This window comes from Notothenia coriiceps, unplaced genomic scaffold (genome assembly GCF_000735185.1).
Source record: "Notothenia coriiceps isolate Sejong01 unplaced genomic scaffold, NC01 NC01_scaffold00037520, whole genome shotgun sequence".
In the NCBI taxonomy this organism is placed as follows: Eukaryota; Metazoa; Chordata; class Actinopteri; order Perciformes; family Nototheniidae; genus Notothenia; species Notothenia coriiceps.
In genome coordinates this window covers 143,696-159,402 of record NW_011370221.1, presented here as the reverse complement: position 1 = coordinate 159,402, position 15,707 = coordinate 143,696, and the positions used below count along the sequence as shown (strand labels likewise).

Here is a 15,707-nt window from a genome sequence, read left to right as displayed (position 1 = left end):
CGAGGTGTCCAGTTCCTCTGGTCGGGATTAGAAGTGTGTGTGTGTGTGTGTGTGTGTGTGTGTGTGTGTGTGTGTGTGTGTGTGTGTGTGTGTGTGTGTGTGTGTGTGTGTGTGTGTGTGTGTGTTCTGCTATACCATGACTGCCTGAATGCTTTCCTGTGTTAACATGTGTTTTACTGTGTTGACTCATATCCACTTCTTATTCTCATGTATCTATATAAAGCTTAATCATGCAGTTGTTTTAAGCACTAACTTTCTCTGTAACACAATGATTATGTGCGAGTTCATCTAAGTTACGGTTATCATTGTAGCTTCTGCTCCACAGGAACCATTATACATACTGTATGTTGATATTCACTGTTTGGTTGTAAGCTCGCTGTCAGAGTGTATTCTCTGGAACAGATCCCATTACATGCTGCATCTACTGCGCCTGGTCTCTTTTGTTTAACTGTCACCAAACATGTCGGCACATGTCATGATTCATTTTCTGATTTATCTTTAAAAATGTGATGTTAGAGAAATGTGTTGTGGGAAAGACGGCAGGGAAAAGAAGTCACATAACTGATAATGAGGAAATAAGATACAGTTACACAACCATGAGCAGTCACCAGTGTTTCTCAGAGGGTGTCACCACAACATCACAAGGTGAACTCACAGCCTCACATGTCACCTTCTGCTTCCCATCAGCCCTCGTCTTCCTCCAGCATGGAGACACGACGCTGAAAACCACAGCGTCTGCAGCATCACTGTGTCCAGGCTTCATAATCAGGATAAGAAACATTTCACTTTGAACTTTATGTAGCACGATTCAGAAGCAATGTACATATTGCTTTACATAACAAATATTAACACTTATGGATACAAAAATAAAAAAGCTTAACAAATATTATAGCCAAAGTGATTCAACTGACTCATATTGGCGGGAGAGATTTCGTTTTTTTTAGCCTTAACTTTATTGGTATTGTATTTTATTTACAAAAGAAATTCTCATATGTTTTCATTAGAATTGTATATTTACATTATGAATGTATTTCTAACATATACTTGAGTATGTATATAGTAGGCAACTGGTTTTATAAAATGTTATTCTGTCTAAACAACTGACAACATTTCTCCAAAAATCCAATTAACAATATTGTAAATTAACAGAATCTTTTTTCTCAGACAAAAAGGATGGTGGTTTCTAAACTTCATGCAACGAAAACAAGTGAATTCTCATTATTAAAGAAGACTTTTGAAATCCATATTTTGGTGGCAACCTCTCTACCTGTCCTGGAGCAAAGATACAAGCAGCTCCTTCACCAAAGGACGTTAGTTTGTTTGTTTCTTTATTTAAAGGTGGGGTAGGTAAGTTTCAGAAACCGGCTCGAGATACACTTTTTGTTATATTCCATGGAATGCTCTTAACATCCCGATAGCAATTTCAGATTTCAGTTTGAAATGTGCTTAGAAACTACAATGCCCAGGTGTTTTAGTGAACAACGGAGCCTTAATTATGATTTTATCTTTTTATAAACCAATATGCGTTTGCATCCTGCATTGACATTTTGTGTTCTGGATATTCAGAATGAGTTGGGTATGGGAAAGGAAGTTGGAGAGTACACACAAATCAATGCTAAGTGATGAAATGCTCGTTCTCGTCAGAGCAGACGGACAAAGACTTCCAACATGGCTGCCGGACGGGATGTTACATCACATGAAAGGAAATAAGGAAAGCAGTCTTTACATTTGCTCTGAGTCATATGTGGTGGTTTTGGGTCAAATGCCAGGGTGTGAGTTCCCAACAGCGTCATGNTTTGTCACGTAGTGATCGTCTTCTCAATAGAACATCTTTGATAATGTCTTCTGGCCAATCAGAATCAAGATAACGGCGTGGTGTTGTTGCAGGAAGTCTTGACGGAGAATACTTTTGCTGTAGTACATCTCTATATACATCGATACAACATTACGTGTTGATAGAAATCAACACGTAATGAAATAAGACCCCACGGTTTGATGATTGATAGGTGTGTGGGCTGTCTTTCATTTTGACACACAGAAAAAATGTTATAATAAACATACAAACTGTATGTTAAGTGGATATATCCGCCTTCTTTCATTTATCTTTCCATTCCCACAACAATATACATAAAGAAACGGCATATTTTGGACATAGTTCGAATGGTGATTAATCATGATTAATTAATTTTTAAGCTGTGATTAATCTGATTAAAAATTGTAATCGTTTGACTGCCCTAGTTTTTACTGTATTTATTCCTAAAAAGTCTTTTAATTTGTTTTGTAAAGCCCTTTGAATTGTCGCGTACAGAAAAGTGCTATATAAATAAACTTGCCTTGCCTTGCCTAAAGAATACTTGGCGATAACATATGGAAAATAAAACATTAGGACTCATTAAGTCTGGACTGTGGACCTGTGTAACAATGACTCGGTCCCACTTCATGTGTCTGCAGAGCTTTGAGTCTTCCTGCTGAGTCCAGTCCGTCTCAGTGGACGTAAACTGGCTTTTCTGGTCAATCCCAATCCCAGCCAGAGACAATCAAGTGGAAATCACAGAGGACAAACTCTCGCTCCAACAGGCGGTGATGCCAGGGCCGTTTGGAGGAGCTGGAGGTGTAGGAAGCGGGGCTATTTCTGCTCTGTTGACTCTGGATAAGAGCGGACAGAACATGGCTGGACAGGATGAAGGGTGGGACTCCAGGGCAGGATCAGGTCACTCTGTGGAAAAAACCCCCGATGACAACTGAGTTTCAGTCAGCCAGTTTGGAGCCATGCTCAATTAGATTAGCAGCGGGTCTATGAATTATATACTAATGCAGCTTGACTCTTAATGCAGACCCCATATGTGTGTTTCCCATATGCAGGAATTTCTGCTGGAAGACACACAATGAAACCCAAAGGATCAAATACCAATTTAAAAACTAGCTTGGAGTTTTAATCCACGTCTGGAAATGCATCCAACATACTTTTGTGTTCCAGATGAAATCATGGTGTTATGCTGAGTGTAATTAAGAACGACACATTTTACTAGCTGCTTTAAGTGTCTGCTTTTAATTGAGCCGCTAAATTATGATGATCCGTCTACTAAACAATAAGTAGAAGAATTTATTCACCAGGCTCTGGTTTATTCAAATCAAAACTGGAGCAGCCGCGCAGGATGGTGATGAAGGCGGTGTTTTGATCAGCCACATTACTCTCACTACCCCCCCCCCATACCCCATTGAACAAGGAACATGTCCCATGAGTGGTAGTTGTTGATGGAGTCTGGAGCCTGAATGTGAGTCTGAGTCTGCATCATTGTTCCACTGAATTGTGATGGCAAGTTTCCCAAAACAGCGAGAGTAGCCGAAGAAGTCAAAAATAGATTTTACAATACAATGTGTGAAATATGGATTATTCCTAAGGGGGATGTTAACAATTCAAGGGGAAGTATTGTGACAAATGCTGTTATCAGCTTCTGAAATATGAAATGTTCCTGCTTTTTTTCAGATTTTATTTTGCCACATAATAATAATTTTGTTAAAAAAAATGTTTTTTTTTGTGTCGATATTTCCACGTAGTCTACTCCACTCTGTACAGCAGAGTTACCGTCACACACACTTAGCAACAGGCTGCAGACTCTTGGATCTGGGAAGATAGCTGAGGGCTTATCTCTCTAATTTCCATTCTCCCACAGTCCGTGTGTGTGTGTGTGTGTGTGTGTGTGTGTGTGTGTGTGTGTGTGTGTGTGTGTGTGTGTGTGTGTGTGTGTGTGTGTGTGTGTGTGTGTGTGTGTGTGGCCTGTACCAGCATTGGGGCGACTTGTTTACTGTGTTTGACATGTGAGGAAATCGGTGTGTGTACACTGTGGGGCGTGTGTTTATGTGTGTGTGTTTATAGACAGGCCTCCTTAAGAACATCTGCCCCTGTGACAGCCTGACAGAAGCCAGCTATGTATACAACAAACTCGGGTTGAGCCGGCGGCTACGGGCACAGACTTACGACCGGATCACCTTGCCGTGTCGACGTCTCGGTCAAAACCGGTTTCATATCAGAATGTCACGAATAACCGACATTTCACGTGACTCGATAAGATGTGGTGAAAATCCTCGGAGACGTACAAACACATTGACAGTTGGATTGAACGTGCCTTTCTCCCCAGTATAAAAATGATCACACTCAACAGCGCACTGAAGATCTTAACCACACATCAAGAATGAAGCCATTTCAGAAGCTGCCGTTTGAATGTTCCCATTGTGATGCCGAGCAAGCATGCGGTTCTATATCTTGATGGATCTGAAAGCGGTTTAAGTCACAGTCCCTCACAGCAGACAATTATTTAATATTGATGGACTGGAATGGGAACGGGATGTGTTTGCTCCCTATAATTACACAAAATGCAGACGGCCTCTGGCAAGTGAATCCGCTTTAAATCCCCTCCGCTATATGTGTTACACAAGAGCTCCACAATGCTCTTTGCATAACGCGGCTTTGTGTTCTTTACGGACTTAAGTGTACCCATGTCATGTGGCTGATTTACTGTAATGTTTCATAAGAAGCCATAAAATATTGAAACTGCAAGCCTGTGGAATATTGATGTATACAGCTGTAAATATGGATGCAGTGTGGGAAGTGTCATCTGTAATAATGGAGGTGTGGTGAGGGGGGGAGTAGCCATACTGATTTTTTTTGCAGATAATGTAAGAGAGAAATGATAATTGGTGAGGGAACACTTTTCCTCGCGTGATAATTAGCACGCTTATGGCGAGGGGAATAGAGTACCTGTTGTGATTGTAGGTGTTTGTTTTTACATGATGCATTTTTAAAACAAGAGGAATAGAGAGAACAATTGCATGTTGGGAAGCAGAAGAAGAATTAAAGGTGGTACCTGCATTCGGGCAGGTAGAGATGGATCACCCTTTGTACATGGCATGGGGTAACTTATTTTAATTGGCATGTATGGTATGTTCATGCTGCCGCTCAGGAGGAACAAATCAATTTGAAATCCATTGTGTTGATATGAGCCGTTTCTGCCTCTTTCTCTCAGAGTTCCTGTGTCTCGAGCCTTTCATTCAGCGGCTGAGGCTGCCTGCCAGGGCTGTGTTCGGGGCACAGGCCTAAGTTGACTGGACGGGGGTGGAGAGCTCGGGGGGGGAGGGCTGGTTTGAGGCTCTGTAAGGGGCTTTGAGTGGGCCTTAGTGTAGGCGGCGTTTTATATGAAAGTCGGCGAGGGCAGAGCGCTTGAATAGGGGTGGCTGGGAAGTTGGGCCTAGAAGGTCCAGGATGCACCCCACAGTGCTTTTGTGTGCTCTCACTTCCGTGTGTGTGTGTGTGGGGAGGTGGTGGTGGTAGGGGTTTAGCATATGTGAGATCATGTGCTCATATTCACCAGTGGAATGTAAAAAGAGAGAGGAGGGGGTTCTCCTCTCGCCTCTCTTCCCCTCCGCTTGGTTGTTTTCTGTTCTCTCTCCACTGTGCTGTAGCGTAGGCCTGTTTGTATAAGCTCTTTACAGGATTGAGCACGCCGTGGAGCCATCCAGATGAAACAAAACCAACCTCATTTGATTGTTTTGAAAATAATTCTCTTTATTGTGTTTGGTTCAGGCAGATTTAACATGAGGGGAATAAAGGTTCTCTCACGTTCAGGGTCATTTCCCAGGAACATCGTTTTGTATCTGCAAGGCTCTTCCTCTGTGCTCTCAAACCCCTTTCATCAACAGGTCTTCTAAAGTCTCCAGACAACGTGAATGAAAGATGCAATTCAACCTCCCTTTTCCCCCCTTTTTTCCCTTTCGACCTCCTCAAAAGTACAATAATCTTCAGTAACTCGTCTCCTCCTCTCCATTGCGTGTGGCTGTGTGTAGCACCGGAGTGGCGCTGATTAAGCCAACAGAGAGACAAACGGGAGACAAAGTCCCAGCCCACCAGTTTAGTTTCACATCCTGGACTGGAGCTGGGCCGCAGCTTGCCAAGTGGAGGGCTTTTAAACTGGGCTAAACACTAATTGCTGCCCTATTTCTTTTATGTTGCTTCTTTCCCATCTGCGATGGCGCTTCCAGACCTCCACAGCAGCCAGAGCCTCATTATAGCAGACAGTTAACAAAGGCTGGGAAACAGAAGCGGAGAATTCACTTAGGATAGCTATCTAACCGTCGACTAGGAGGCCGGCTCGGAAAATTGAATCAATGACAGGGGCCGGCTTGTGATTAAATCCTTCAGGGATATTATGATATTAAGATTTTTGGAAATCTTAATTATTCATCTAACTTGTAGCAGCTCGCTTTGATAAAGAAATAAATGGCTTGTGAAACTGGGTAGTTGGGCGTGAGGCTCATTGTTTCATTTGAGAGCTGAGCTTTTAAGTCAGTTTGATTCTCTTGTAATGGAACATTTGGAGAAAAACTTGCCAACTTCTTCCCTACAAAGAAACGGAAAATAGAAAACAGCTACTTTTGGAGTGAATCAAATCAAGGTGTAATTGTGATGTTTGCCGCTCTTTCTTTTCCCCCCGTGCTTGTTTTTCTGTAGGTGTTTTTGTGAGTGCTCAGAGAGGGGGAGGATGAAGAGGGTGATGAGAGAAAACCGAATGAGGGAAATGTTGAGGAGGTGAATGAGGATAAAGCGAGAGGGAATGAGATTTGGGAGCAGAAATAGAGGGGGGCTGAGATTGGGGGGAAATAGAGAGAAGGTGGGAGTAGAGGGGGTGGTCAGCAACAAAGCCTAATGTTGCCATGGAAACTTGTTTATGCCTCACAGATGCATCTTGTAGATCCAATTAGAGGCTGATTGTGTCCGTGTCTTCATAGACACACGCACATGTTTCGCGGCGTGCACACGCCTGAAAAACATATGTACCCTAACGCACACGTCTGCGAGCACATGCAGAGTGTTGCTGCTGAAACCAGCAAATGGTGAGGAGAGGTGGGACAAAGCAGACCCCGCATTCTCGCTCTTATCGGCCCTTGAATTAGTGCAACCCCTCCCCTCGCCCCCACGGGCATCAGACAATAGTGTGGAAATAACGTCTCACCCGCTCCCAAGCCCGTCAACGAGATCCTAACTGCGCATGTTCAATGACATCATACTGCTCTGAAAGAAAGTGGGGTTTGATTGACAGGTTTTGATCGTTTTGCGTATTACATGTTGCATTTATCTCTTTTTTGAATCAAGTCATATATTTGGTAATGCCCCGGTTAAAGAAGAATAGCCATGATTGTTGAAAAGGCCTTAATCCAATCATGTTCATTTTCATGGGGGGTATCTTTCAGAAAATGGGACTATTTTTTTCTTCTAAATGATCGTTTCTTACAATGGCTGGCCGATTGCCAGTGTTTAACATCAGTGCAGGAGGGATCGAGATCATAACCCCCCCACTTCTACACTTACACACTCCTCTATCAGTCTCTTTCACAGTCCTCCCTTCCCCGGGCCTGTCTGAAGAGCCAGTTATATAGTGGTGAAATGATGTGTGTGATGATGAAATGAGGGCTGTAGATAAGGTGAGATTACACTCGGAGTGAGGAAGAAGGGAGAGACAGAGGGAGGCCCGGCCCCTGATGTCTTGTTAAAACGTGAGGGATCAGGAAGAACAACAAATGCATTGCGCGCAGCTAAATCCTGCTTAAATCCGCTGGCATGGGCAGATCTAGCAGATAGCCTTGCTGCTGTGCTCGCTGTCTGCGACCACAATGCACGCACGCACACACGCACGTACACACACCCGTACATAAACACACCCGTGGTCAGTCCGGCTGTCTGGGTTAATGCTTGGCTAACTGGGACAGCAGAGCTGAACCATGTTGACATTTTAAGCCTCAAACAAGTCCAGAACAATGATTCAGACCATCTGCCCCCCCACCCCTACCCCCCTCATCAGACCGCAACCTCAGCCCATTTTGCTGACCGACGCTCACACGCACACACACATGGAGATGGGCATAAACATACACACCACTGCCCAAACACACTGCAAGTACTCAGTGAACCTCCACCCCCTCTGTTCACACACACTTACACACACACACACACACTGGGTCTCCTCCTGTTTCCCCACCTTTTGTGAATAAAAGAGAGCAAGAGCTGATCTGATTGAGTTGGCAGCAGAGAGCGAGGTGGAGAGGTACAGTAAGGCTAGATGGATTATCTTAATCCTCCAGTAGAGGATCATGGCGGAGGGAAGATGAACCGGGAAACCTTCCTGTTGACCCCCGCACTTTGTTTTCCTCCAGAAACTCGGACCTCTGAAGTACAAGAAGCACAGATATTGTGTCTTGCACAGGTCTTACGTGGAAGTCCAAAAATATGAAAAAAGGATTTAGAGGCATTCCCCTGGTGTAATCCTATCTGTAGCCACTTCTGCGGCAGCCATTTTGTGTTTGGCCATCTTGTTTCCCCTCATCGCAAACCTTTGGTATGCTTTGATTCGGATCCAAGTATGAAAAGAAACTTTAGAGGATTTGTGTGAAACGCTCTGTCGACTCGCGCTGAACAATGTTGAGCTGCTACATGTAGTTTTAGAGGGGGTGAATTAACTACGCACGGCCTAAAAGCCAACGCCAGACAAATCTAAACCCATAACTCCTATAGCTCAAAGTATTAAGTCTGTATAAACTGTTGTTGAATCATATGGCTGCTTTTCCAGACTTCCTTTAAATATGTGTTGCTAACGTATCTTCTTTGTTTTCGTCCCTCAGGTTTCTGATGGGTAAGGGTCTTGTGATATACCCAGACATCGGGGACAAGCTGGACATCATCTGTCCCAAAGCGGACGATGGCAGAGAGTACGAGTTCTACAAGCTGTACCTGGTGAAGAGGGAGCAGGCGGACACCTGCAGTACAGTCCTCGATCCCAATGTCCTGGTCAACTGCAACAAGCCCGAGAAGGACATCAAGTTCACCATCAAGTTCCAGGAGTTCAGCCCCAACTACATGGGCCTGGAGTTCAAGAAGAACGTCAACTACTACATCACCTGTAAGTTTGTCTTAAAAGATGATTTATCGCCACTTTTTAGCTCTTTAACCTTCATTCAACCACAGAAGCGAAGAGTAATAATCTGCTTCACACTCAGTTACACGCGGTCACACCTGGGAGTTTCCCGGTAAACTGTATTTTAATGGCCACTACAGCAGCTCCATGCAACAAATGGAGGTGACGTGCCTCGCTTATGGTACAGTATTAGTGGCATTTAGGGAGTTCTGCATACAAAACCACACATGACTGACATTTAGTCAAGCACTAGCTTACTTTAGTACAATACTGAGTACTTTTCTCCCCATCTAATTAGGTTCTCTTTATTTGGAAAAAAAAAGTTATTTTTGTACCTCCTATTTAATGAATTCCAATGCATTTCTAGTGGGTTTCTGCGAGTCACGTTACAGCGGGTCAGTTGGAAATGCAAAAACAGCTTTGGAGGATAACTTTTCGTATGATAAATGACTTATAAACAAATGTTTATTTGGATTATAATGTAGCTTTTCTTCCAGGAAACATCCCATTTCCCCTGTAATTAGTAGCACATTATTTAGTCATTTCCTGGAAAATTCCTGCAAAATAGCAAGGAAATTACAGACGCAAAAAAACGTCCTAGAAGTAATTCTTGAAAAGAGGTCATTCTGCACAATGAGGTCTTTTACTTTGACTACACTGGTTACATTTTTCTGATAACACTTGCAAACAGTTTCATAAGCAACATTGTGTTTGTAGCTTGAATTGTAATTTAATATTTTGTATTTGTGGTAAAACTATAAACTGAAGTAAAGACTAAATATTTTGTCTTGTGTAAACATTGTGCGCTTCCCTTTCCAGACTTTCAGACAGCCTGTCTGTGGGTTATTTATCATTTCTGAATTGCTTGCTTTTTAAATCATAGTTTTGCAGATAAATAAATATTCAAGGTTCAAGGTTCTTTATTGTCAAACTAACATAGCAATTATAATTGAGTAATTAGTTGTTGAAAATCTTAGGTCACAGGCTTCTCCAACAATGCAACACAATAATACAAATAAGCAGACAATATTAAAATATATTATATTAAAAGTAATACAAAAAGAAAAATAGTTTAAAAAAAAGTGGAATTGTGCAATACGAGTCTATATACAAGTTATTGGAATGATATAATAGATAAATAATGACTAAGTAGCAGATGAATGTTATGAAATTGTTTCAGCAGTTCAGTTGTTTAACAGTCTTATTGCCTGCGGGATGAAGCTGTCTCTGAATCTGGTAGTGGATAGTGTAGTAGTAGTAGCAGTAGTGGATTTGCACTAAGTAGATAAAGAAAGGAAGAGATAGAAGAAGTCGTAAAAAAGAGAAATAGAAACCACAAAACAACCTGAGACTGAAACGTTTAAATTACACCTGAGCAATAATTTATAAAACAATATTTGAATAAAAACGTAATACTTCAAACAGTAGAGCACAGTATATACATGAACCGGTATTTTTATTTTTACATTAAAATGTATCTATTTTAGTATTTGTATTTAAAGAAAAGAAACGGTAAGGTCAAAAAACTGGTACTATATTGTAAAATGTTTCATTTACACCTGAGCTTTAATTTGAGGATAAAACAAAAATATAAAGTATATTTAAAAATGTTCATATTTTACACAGCGGAGCACAGTGTACACATGACCACAAAATGTATTTGTTTTACATTTAAAAGTATTTATTTTATAGAGGCATTATATACAGTATAAGGGGTGTCAGATGGAGGGGACTCCTCAGCGGTCTGTGGACCGGAGGTCGGCCGCTCAGTTTGAATCCAGCTGCAGTAATGATCTCAAGATCAGCAGGAGGGGTCAGTGGAGCTGGAGTCACAGCAGAGTCTCTTATGGACTCCCTTATAGATAACCATACATTATTTTTAACGCTCTGGTACTTATTTTCTCCCTCCCTGGCCTGAACGTCACCGATAGATGGAGGTTCAGCAGGGGTTTGTGGAGAAGCTGGTGGAGATAACAGTTAGTCTCTGGACTTGGTAGTAGCTGCGTCTCAGTGATTTCCAGGTTTAAATAATTCAAAGGGACTTAGTCCACACCACACACGTTGGTCAGGTCACCAAGGAAATGTTTTTGCATGTATCTTGTTGTTAAATAAAGTCTATAACCCCCATAGCACACGACTGCAAAATGATGCATGCATAATATATGGAAAAAAGGTTGTAGGCACAACCCCAGGGATATCATCTGATATATCTTGCTGTAATGAATAAGGATAATGATTCTAATTATTAGGAAATCCCCAAAACAGGCCAGAAAAACAACAACACATTGATCCTAATAACATGCATTTCCTCAGAAGTTAAAGCCTCATATAAATTGCTGATGCCTCTGAGCTATAAAGCTAATTATTGTCCAACAACAACATGAAAAACAATTAAATGAAAATATTACGAATAATAATTCATTTGATTTCCTGTAACTTTTGCTGAAAATTTTAATTGTGTTTATCGATGCAATATATAGTGTGACATGTTGATTGCATTAGCGCTAAGCTTTAATAATTATAAAATAATTAAAGTTAATAAAATAGAAAAAATGTATGAAAATGACAGTAAAAAAAAAAAAAAAAAAGATAACGAGTGAATCGTCAAATCTTTATTCAAATAGATACCAAAAGCTCTGGGTTGCATTTTATATTAAAAGTAAACTAACACATTTTGAATTATTCAAAATGATTTATCATCAGGGATTTAGATCTGATACTTTCCCCATTTTAAGTCCCTATCTTCCCATCTGTTTTTATAAAGACAGTTCTTCATATGGGGCCACTTTTCCAAGTTTTATGAAGCACTCGGCTCTGTCTTTTTCCATCCCCTCAATAAAGTCTGTCCACCCACCATTATGGCGGTTTAGATCAGCTCTGCATTTCTTGCGTGACCGATTTTTAAAGATTTACGTCTTAGGCAGGAACAAAGGGGCTTTGGGCCGCCATTGACAGAGTAGTGAAGTCGGGGGTAACAAGAGAAACACTAACACATTGTTGGTTTTGGTCTTTTTAATAGGATTTACAACCCACAAGTGGGCCGGAACAAAGCTTATATTTCATGTGAGGGGTCAAAGCTTAGATTCTCCATCTTGTTAGCTCGGAAGCTGCAGAAGCTAACATGCTGTAGCTCCGTTTATAAAGCACAAGACAATGTTATTGTAGACGTGACTCAAGCCTTATCTAATTATTACTTCAGTTAGTCATTTCCTACATTTCCTGGAATGACTTGAGTTTTCCTTAAATCCTAACATGTGTTGGGTTGGATTTGTCAGTTGGGAGTTGTGCCACATCTGTAATTGATTCCTCACTTCATCATTGAAATGATCAGAGATAATCGTGACTTTGAGATACGATCTCTAAACTTAATCCAAACATGCAACACGCTGCCTTGAAGCCTACTGAAAATCTGCATGGTCGGAAGCCGGAAAGAAAACGGATTCATCACTCATCTTCTCTTATGAAGCGTAATTAACACTACTAACTTCTCATCATTTAACTTCATGTTGGCTTCAGAATGTTTTTATCCTTCATGTTTTTTTACCAAAAGAATAGCCTCTTTCTATCGCTAAAATAAATCTTGCACATGTTTCTCCTTTTGATCTGGCGCAGCTCAAGCGATATTTGCGAAGTCTCCCTCAAAGCCAGAATGCGGGGAAGCATAAAGCTTGTGATGTTATCAAGCAACGATATTTTGGGGGCCGCTCCTGTGGCAACATGTCATGTGGACTTTAAGAAATATTTCTTTGAGCTTTATTACACCCACATGTCTTTGGAAAACACCTTCGGCATTCTCGGCGTCTACTCAAAGTTTTTCCTAGCCGGCTGCTAGCGGGGCTGCTCCACATATTGTGTCCTGATTACATCATAAATATTTTAACCAACTCTATTAGTGACATGTGCGTGGGGATGCATCAAAGAGGAAACATTGACTTTACCTAAGGTCACATTTGCTTTTGTGCTACACTCTCTTGTTTTTTTGCTGTGTTGAGAATACTCCTCAGTGTTTCACTCCATGAACTCACATAACAAGAGGTGGTTTTAAATCCTTCACGAGGGACAGTGGCCGTGCCGGATCCCGCCTGATGGTGGACCATCATTAGGCTCATATACTGTAACATTCTCGCGTCAGCAGTAATCTTATATAGTATTTGTCTTGGTATTATGTTAATCCTGTCCTTTGCAACAGGAAGAGCCTTGCTTTATTTATTCCACCGCGGCCTGTGCATACACCGTGTCACACTTCATTTATCACTGAGACAATGGCCGTGTGTGTGTGTGTGTGTGTGTGTGTGTGTGTGTGTGTGTGTGTGTGTGTGTGTGTGTGTGTGTGTGTGTGTGTGTGTGTGTGTGTGTGTGTGTGTGTGTTTGTGTGTGCGCATGCGTGTGTGTGTGTGCGCATGCGTGTGTGTCACTGCAGGTCTGTTTGACAATGACATAGTCAGAACAATAATATTTCTCATTCAGCGTGGCAGTGAAGGATCTCTCAATGTCACATGCCTTAAAGCACGAAACAGAGCTTTTATAGAAGAGTTTTTCAGCTTAACAGACACATTCACTGCAAATATCCAACTGAGAAATTAAAAGTGAGAGGAGCAATCAGGAGGCATCATGAACGGACGCAGACATGCCTTTGTGTTCGCTGCGATGCTGCGGCTGCACAGCGGTTGACAGGATGCATTAGAGAATCCCCCAGTGAAGGGTGACTGACCTAAACATGCGACCTAAGTGCTGCCCTAGTTTTCAGAGTGCCACATGAGATCAAGAAGATTTCACTCAGCTGTATTTTATTACTGGTTCCAGACCAGAGCGCTTGCATTTTGGGGATGAACTACAGTACGCATTCCCAAATTTCTTTTTTTTGCAGCAGTTGGAACAGCTTTGGGCGAGTTGTGTTACTGGGGCAACTTCTTTTCCCACACGCAAGCTGACATCAGTGAGACATCAGTGGAACTCGGGGGGTAACTGAATATTCATGAAGGGCAGGGACCCATTTCAGCCCAATGAACACTCCCCTCCCTCCTTCCCCTCTCTTCTCCTCTCTCTCTCTCTCTCTCTCTCTTGCTCACACACACTCACACACACACATACATAGTCCAGTCACAAAATCATATACACACAAGTAGTGCAAGGACTTGTTCCATACCAGCAGGCACATACTCATCTCACGCCTCACTGCACTCATTCATATCAAAAGTGCATGCTCATTACATACAACAGCGGAACACACACACACACACACACACACACACACACACACACACACACACACACACACACACACACACACACACACACACGCGCACACACATACGCACACACACACACACACACACACACACACACACACACACACACACACACACACACACACACACACATATACGCACACACTAGTCCTCAAAACACTTATCTAACTCGACTTCTCTCATAAAGATATAATAAACATTTAAGCAGCATCTCTTAGCAGAGGCTGATTATGAATCCACTCGCTGAATAAGTGCATTTCTTGTTTCATTACGAAATAACTGCTTAAAAATGGCTTCAGGCTACATCTGCCATATGCCAAACAAAAAAGAAAGCAACGAGAAGAGACAGCTCTGCTTTAAGCAGATGGTTCGTGGCTGCAACTAACAGCTGGATTCGTGTTTCCCATTCATGCAGACATTGTTTGACATCGTGATTATTAAACAGGCCCATCTCAGTGCTACTCCTCCTCTGTGTTATTCTGATATTGGTATGCAGAGGCGGCGAGAGGAGGAGGCGGAGGAGTGGACGGTGCGATGAGAGGATAGACTTGGATGTGATGAGAGGCTGAGGGCAGTCAGTCAGTCTGGACGTTTGGCACAGAGACAGCAGATTCCATTTCCATGCCAATCTGCCTTGTCTCTCTTTGAATCAGACTTGACCTTCACAGGCTGATGACTCCAGAGGCCTGGGACCGACGAGACACTTTGTGCCTTAAACCAGATACACACACTCTCAGATATGTTACAGCAGGACGCATGCACAATGGGAAAAACATTTCCCCTGGTACACTCGCCCATATTTGCACACATGGACATGCTTCCTAAAGTACACACACACACACACACACACACACACACACACACACACACACACACACACACACACTCTCTCTTTTGGCTGGACGCTAGCTAGTGCCGCCATACACACACACACACACACACACACACACACACACACACACACACACAGAACAGCTTAAACCGTGGTAGAAAAAAGAAATCTCTCCCTGGATTTACTGTAAAGGAGTGATACAAAGGATTGAAATGAGACCAGATCGTCTTTAGAGAGCCAGCCCTCAGAGCAGATGGCTCTGTTTTTCATCTTCCCTCTCATGAGATCTAATTTTCTGTACTGTGTTCAGCAATTTCACTGTTTTCCACCATCGAAGTTTGTTTCCATAAAACACCAACAGAATCCAGTTCAACAAAACAAATAACAAACACAACAAATGACTCTCCAGAGGGTTTTTTTTCTCCTTCTCGCAGGTTTTAAAACCTCCCCCAGTGTTCTCCTGTGTCTACTACCAGGTACCCAGCACCCGCCTGGTCTCCCCCCTTTTGTTTAAAGCCAGACTAAAATAGACCTTTACATGTCTCCTAATGAAAGTGACTCCGGGCCCCTTCGGTTAATTGACCACCTTTAATGAGTGTCAAACTGAGGCGGTCATTAGACTGGGGGTTGCTACGGGTCACCGCTGGGGTGACACAGAAAGAA

General features: G+C 42.2%; 1 protein-coding gene across 1 annotated transcript in view; it reads left to right on the top strand.

The window, feature by feature from the left end:
- Positions 1 to 15,707, top strand: part of efnb1 (ephrin-B1) — a 66,186-nt gene that overhangs the window by 29,572 nt on the left and 20,907 nt on the right. The window contains exon 2 of the mRNA XM_010797187.1: positions 8,671 to 8,948. Coding sequence (XP_010795489.1) covers positions 8,671 to 8,948 — 278 coding nt within the window. The remainder of the gene's footprint in view (positions 1 to 8,670; positions 8,949 to 15,707) is intronic.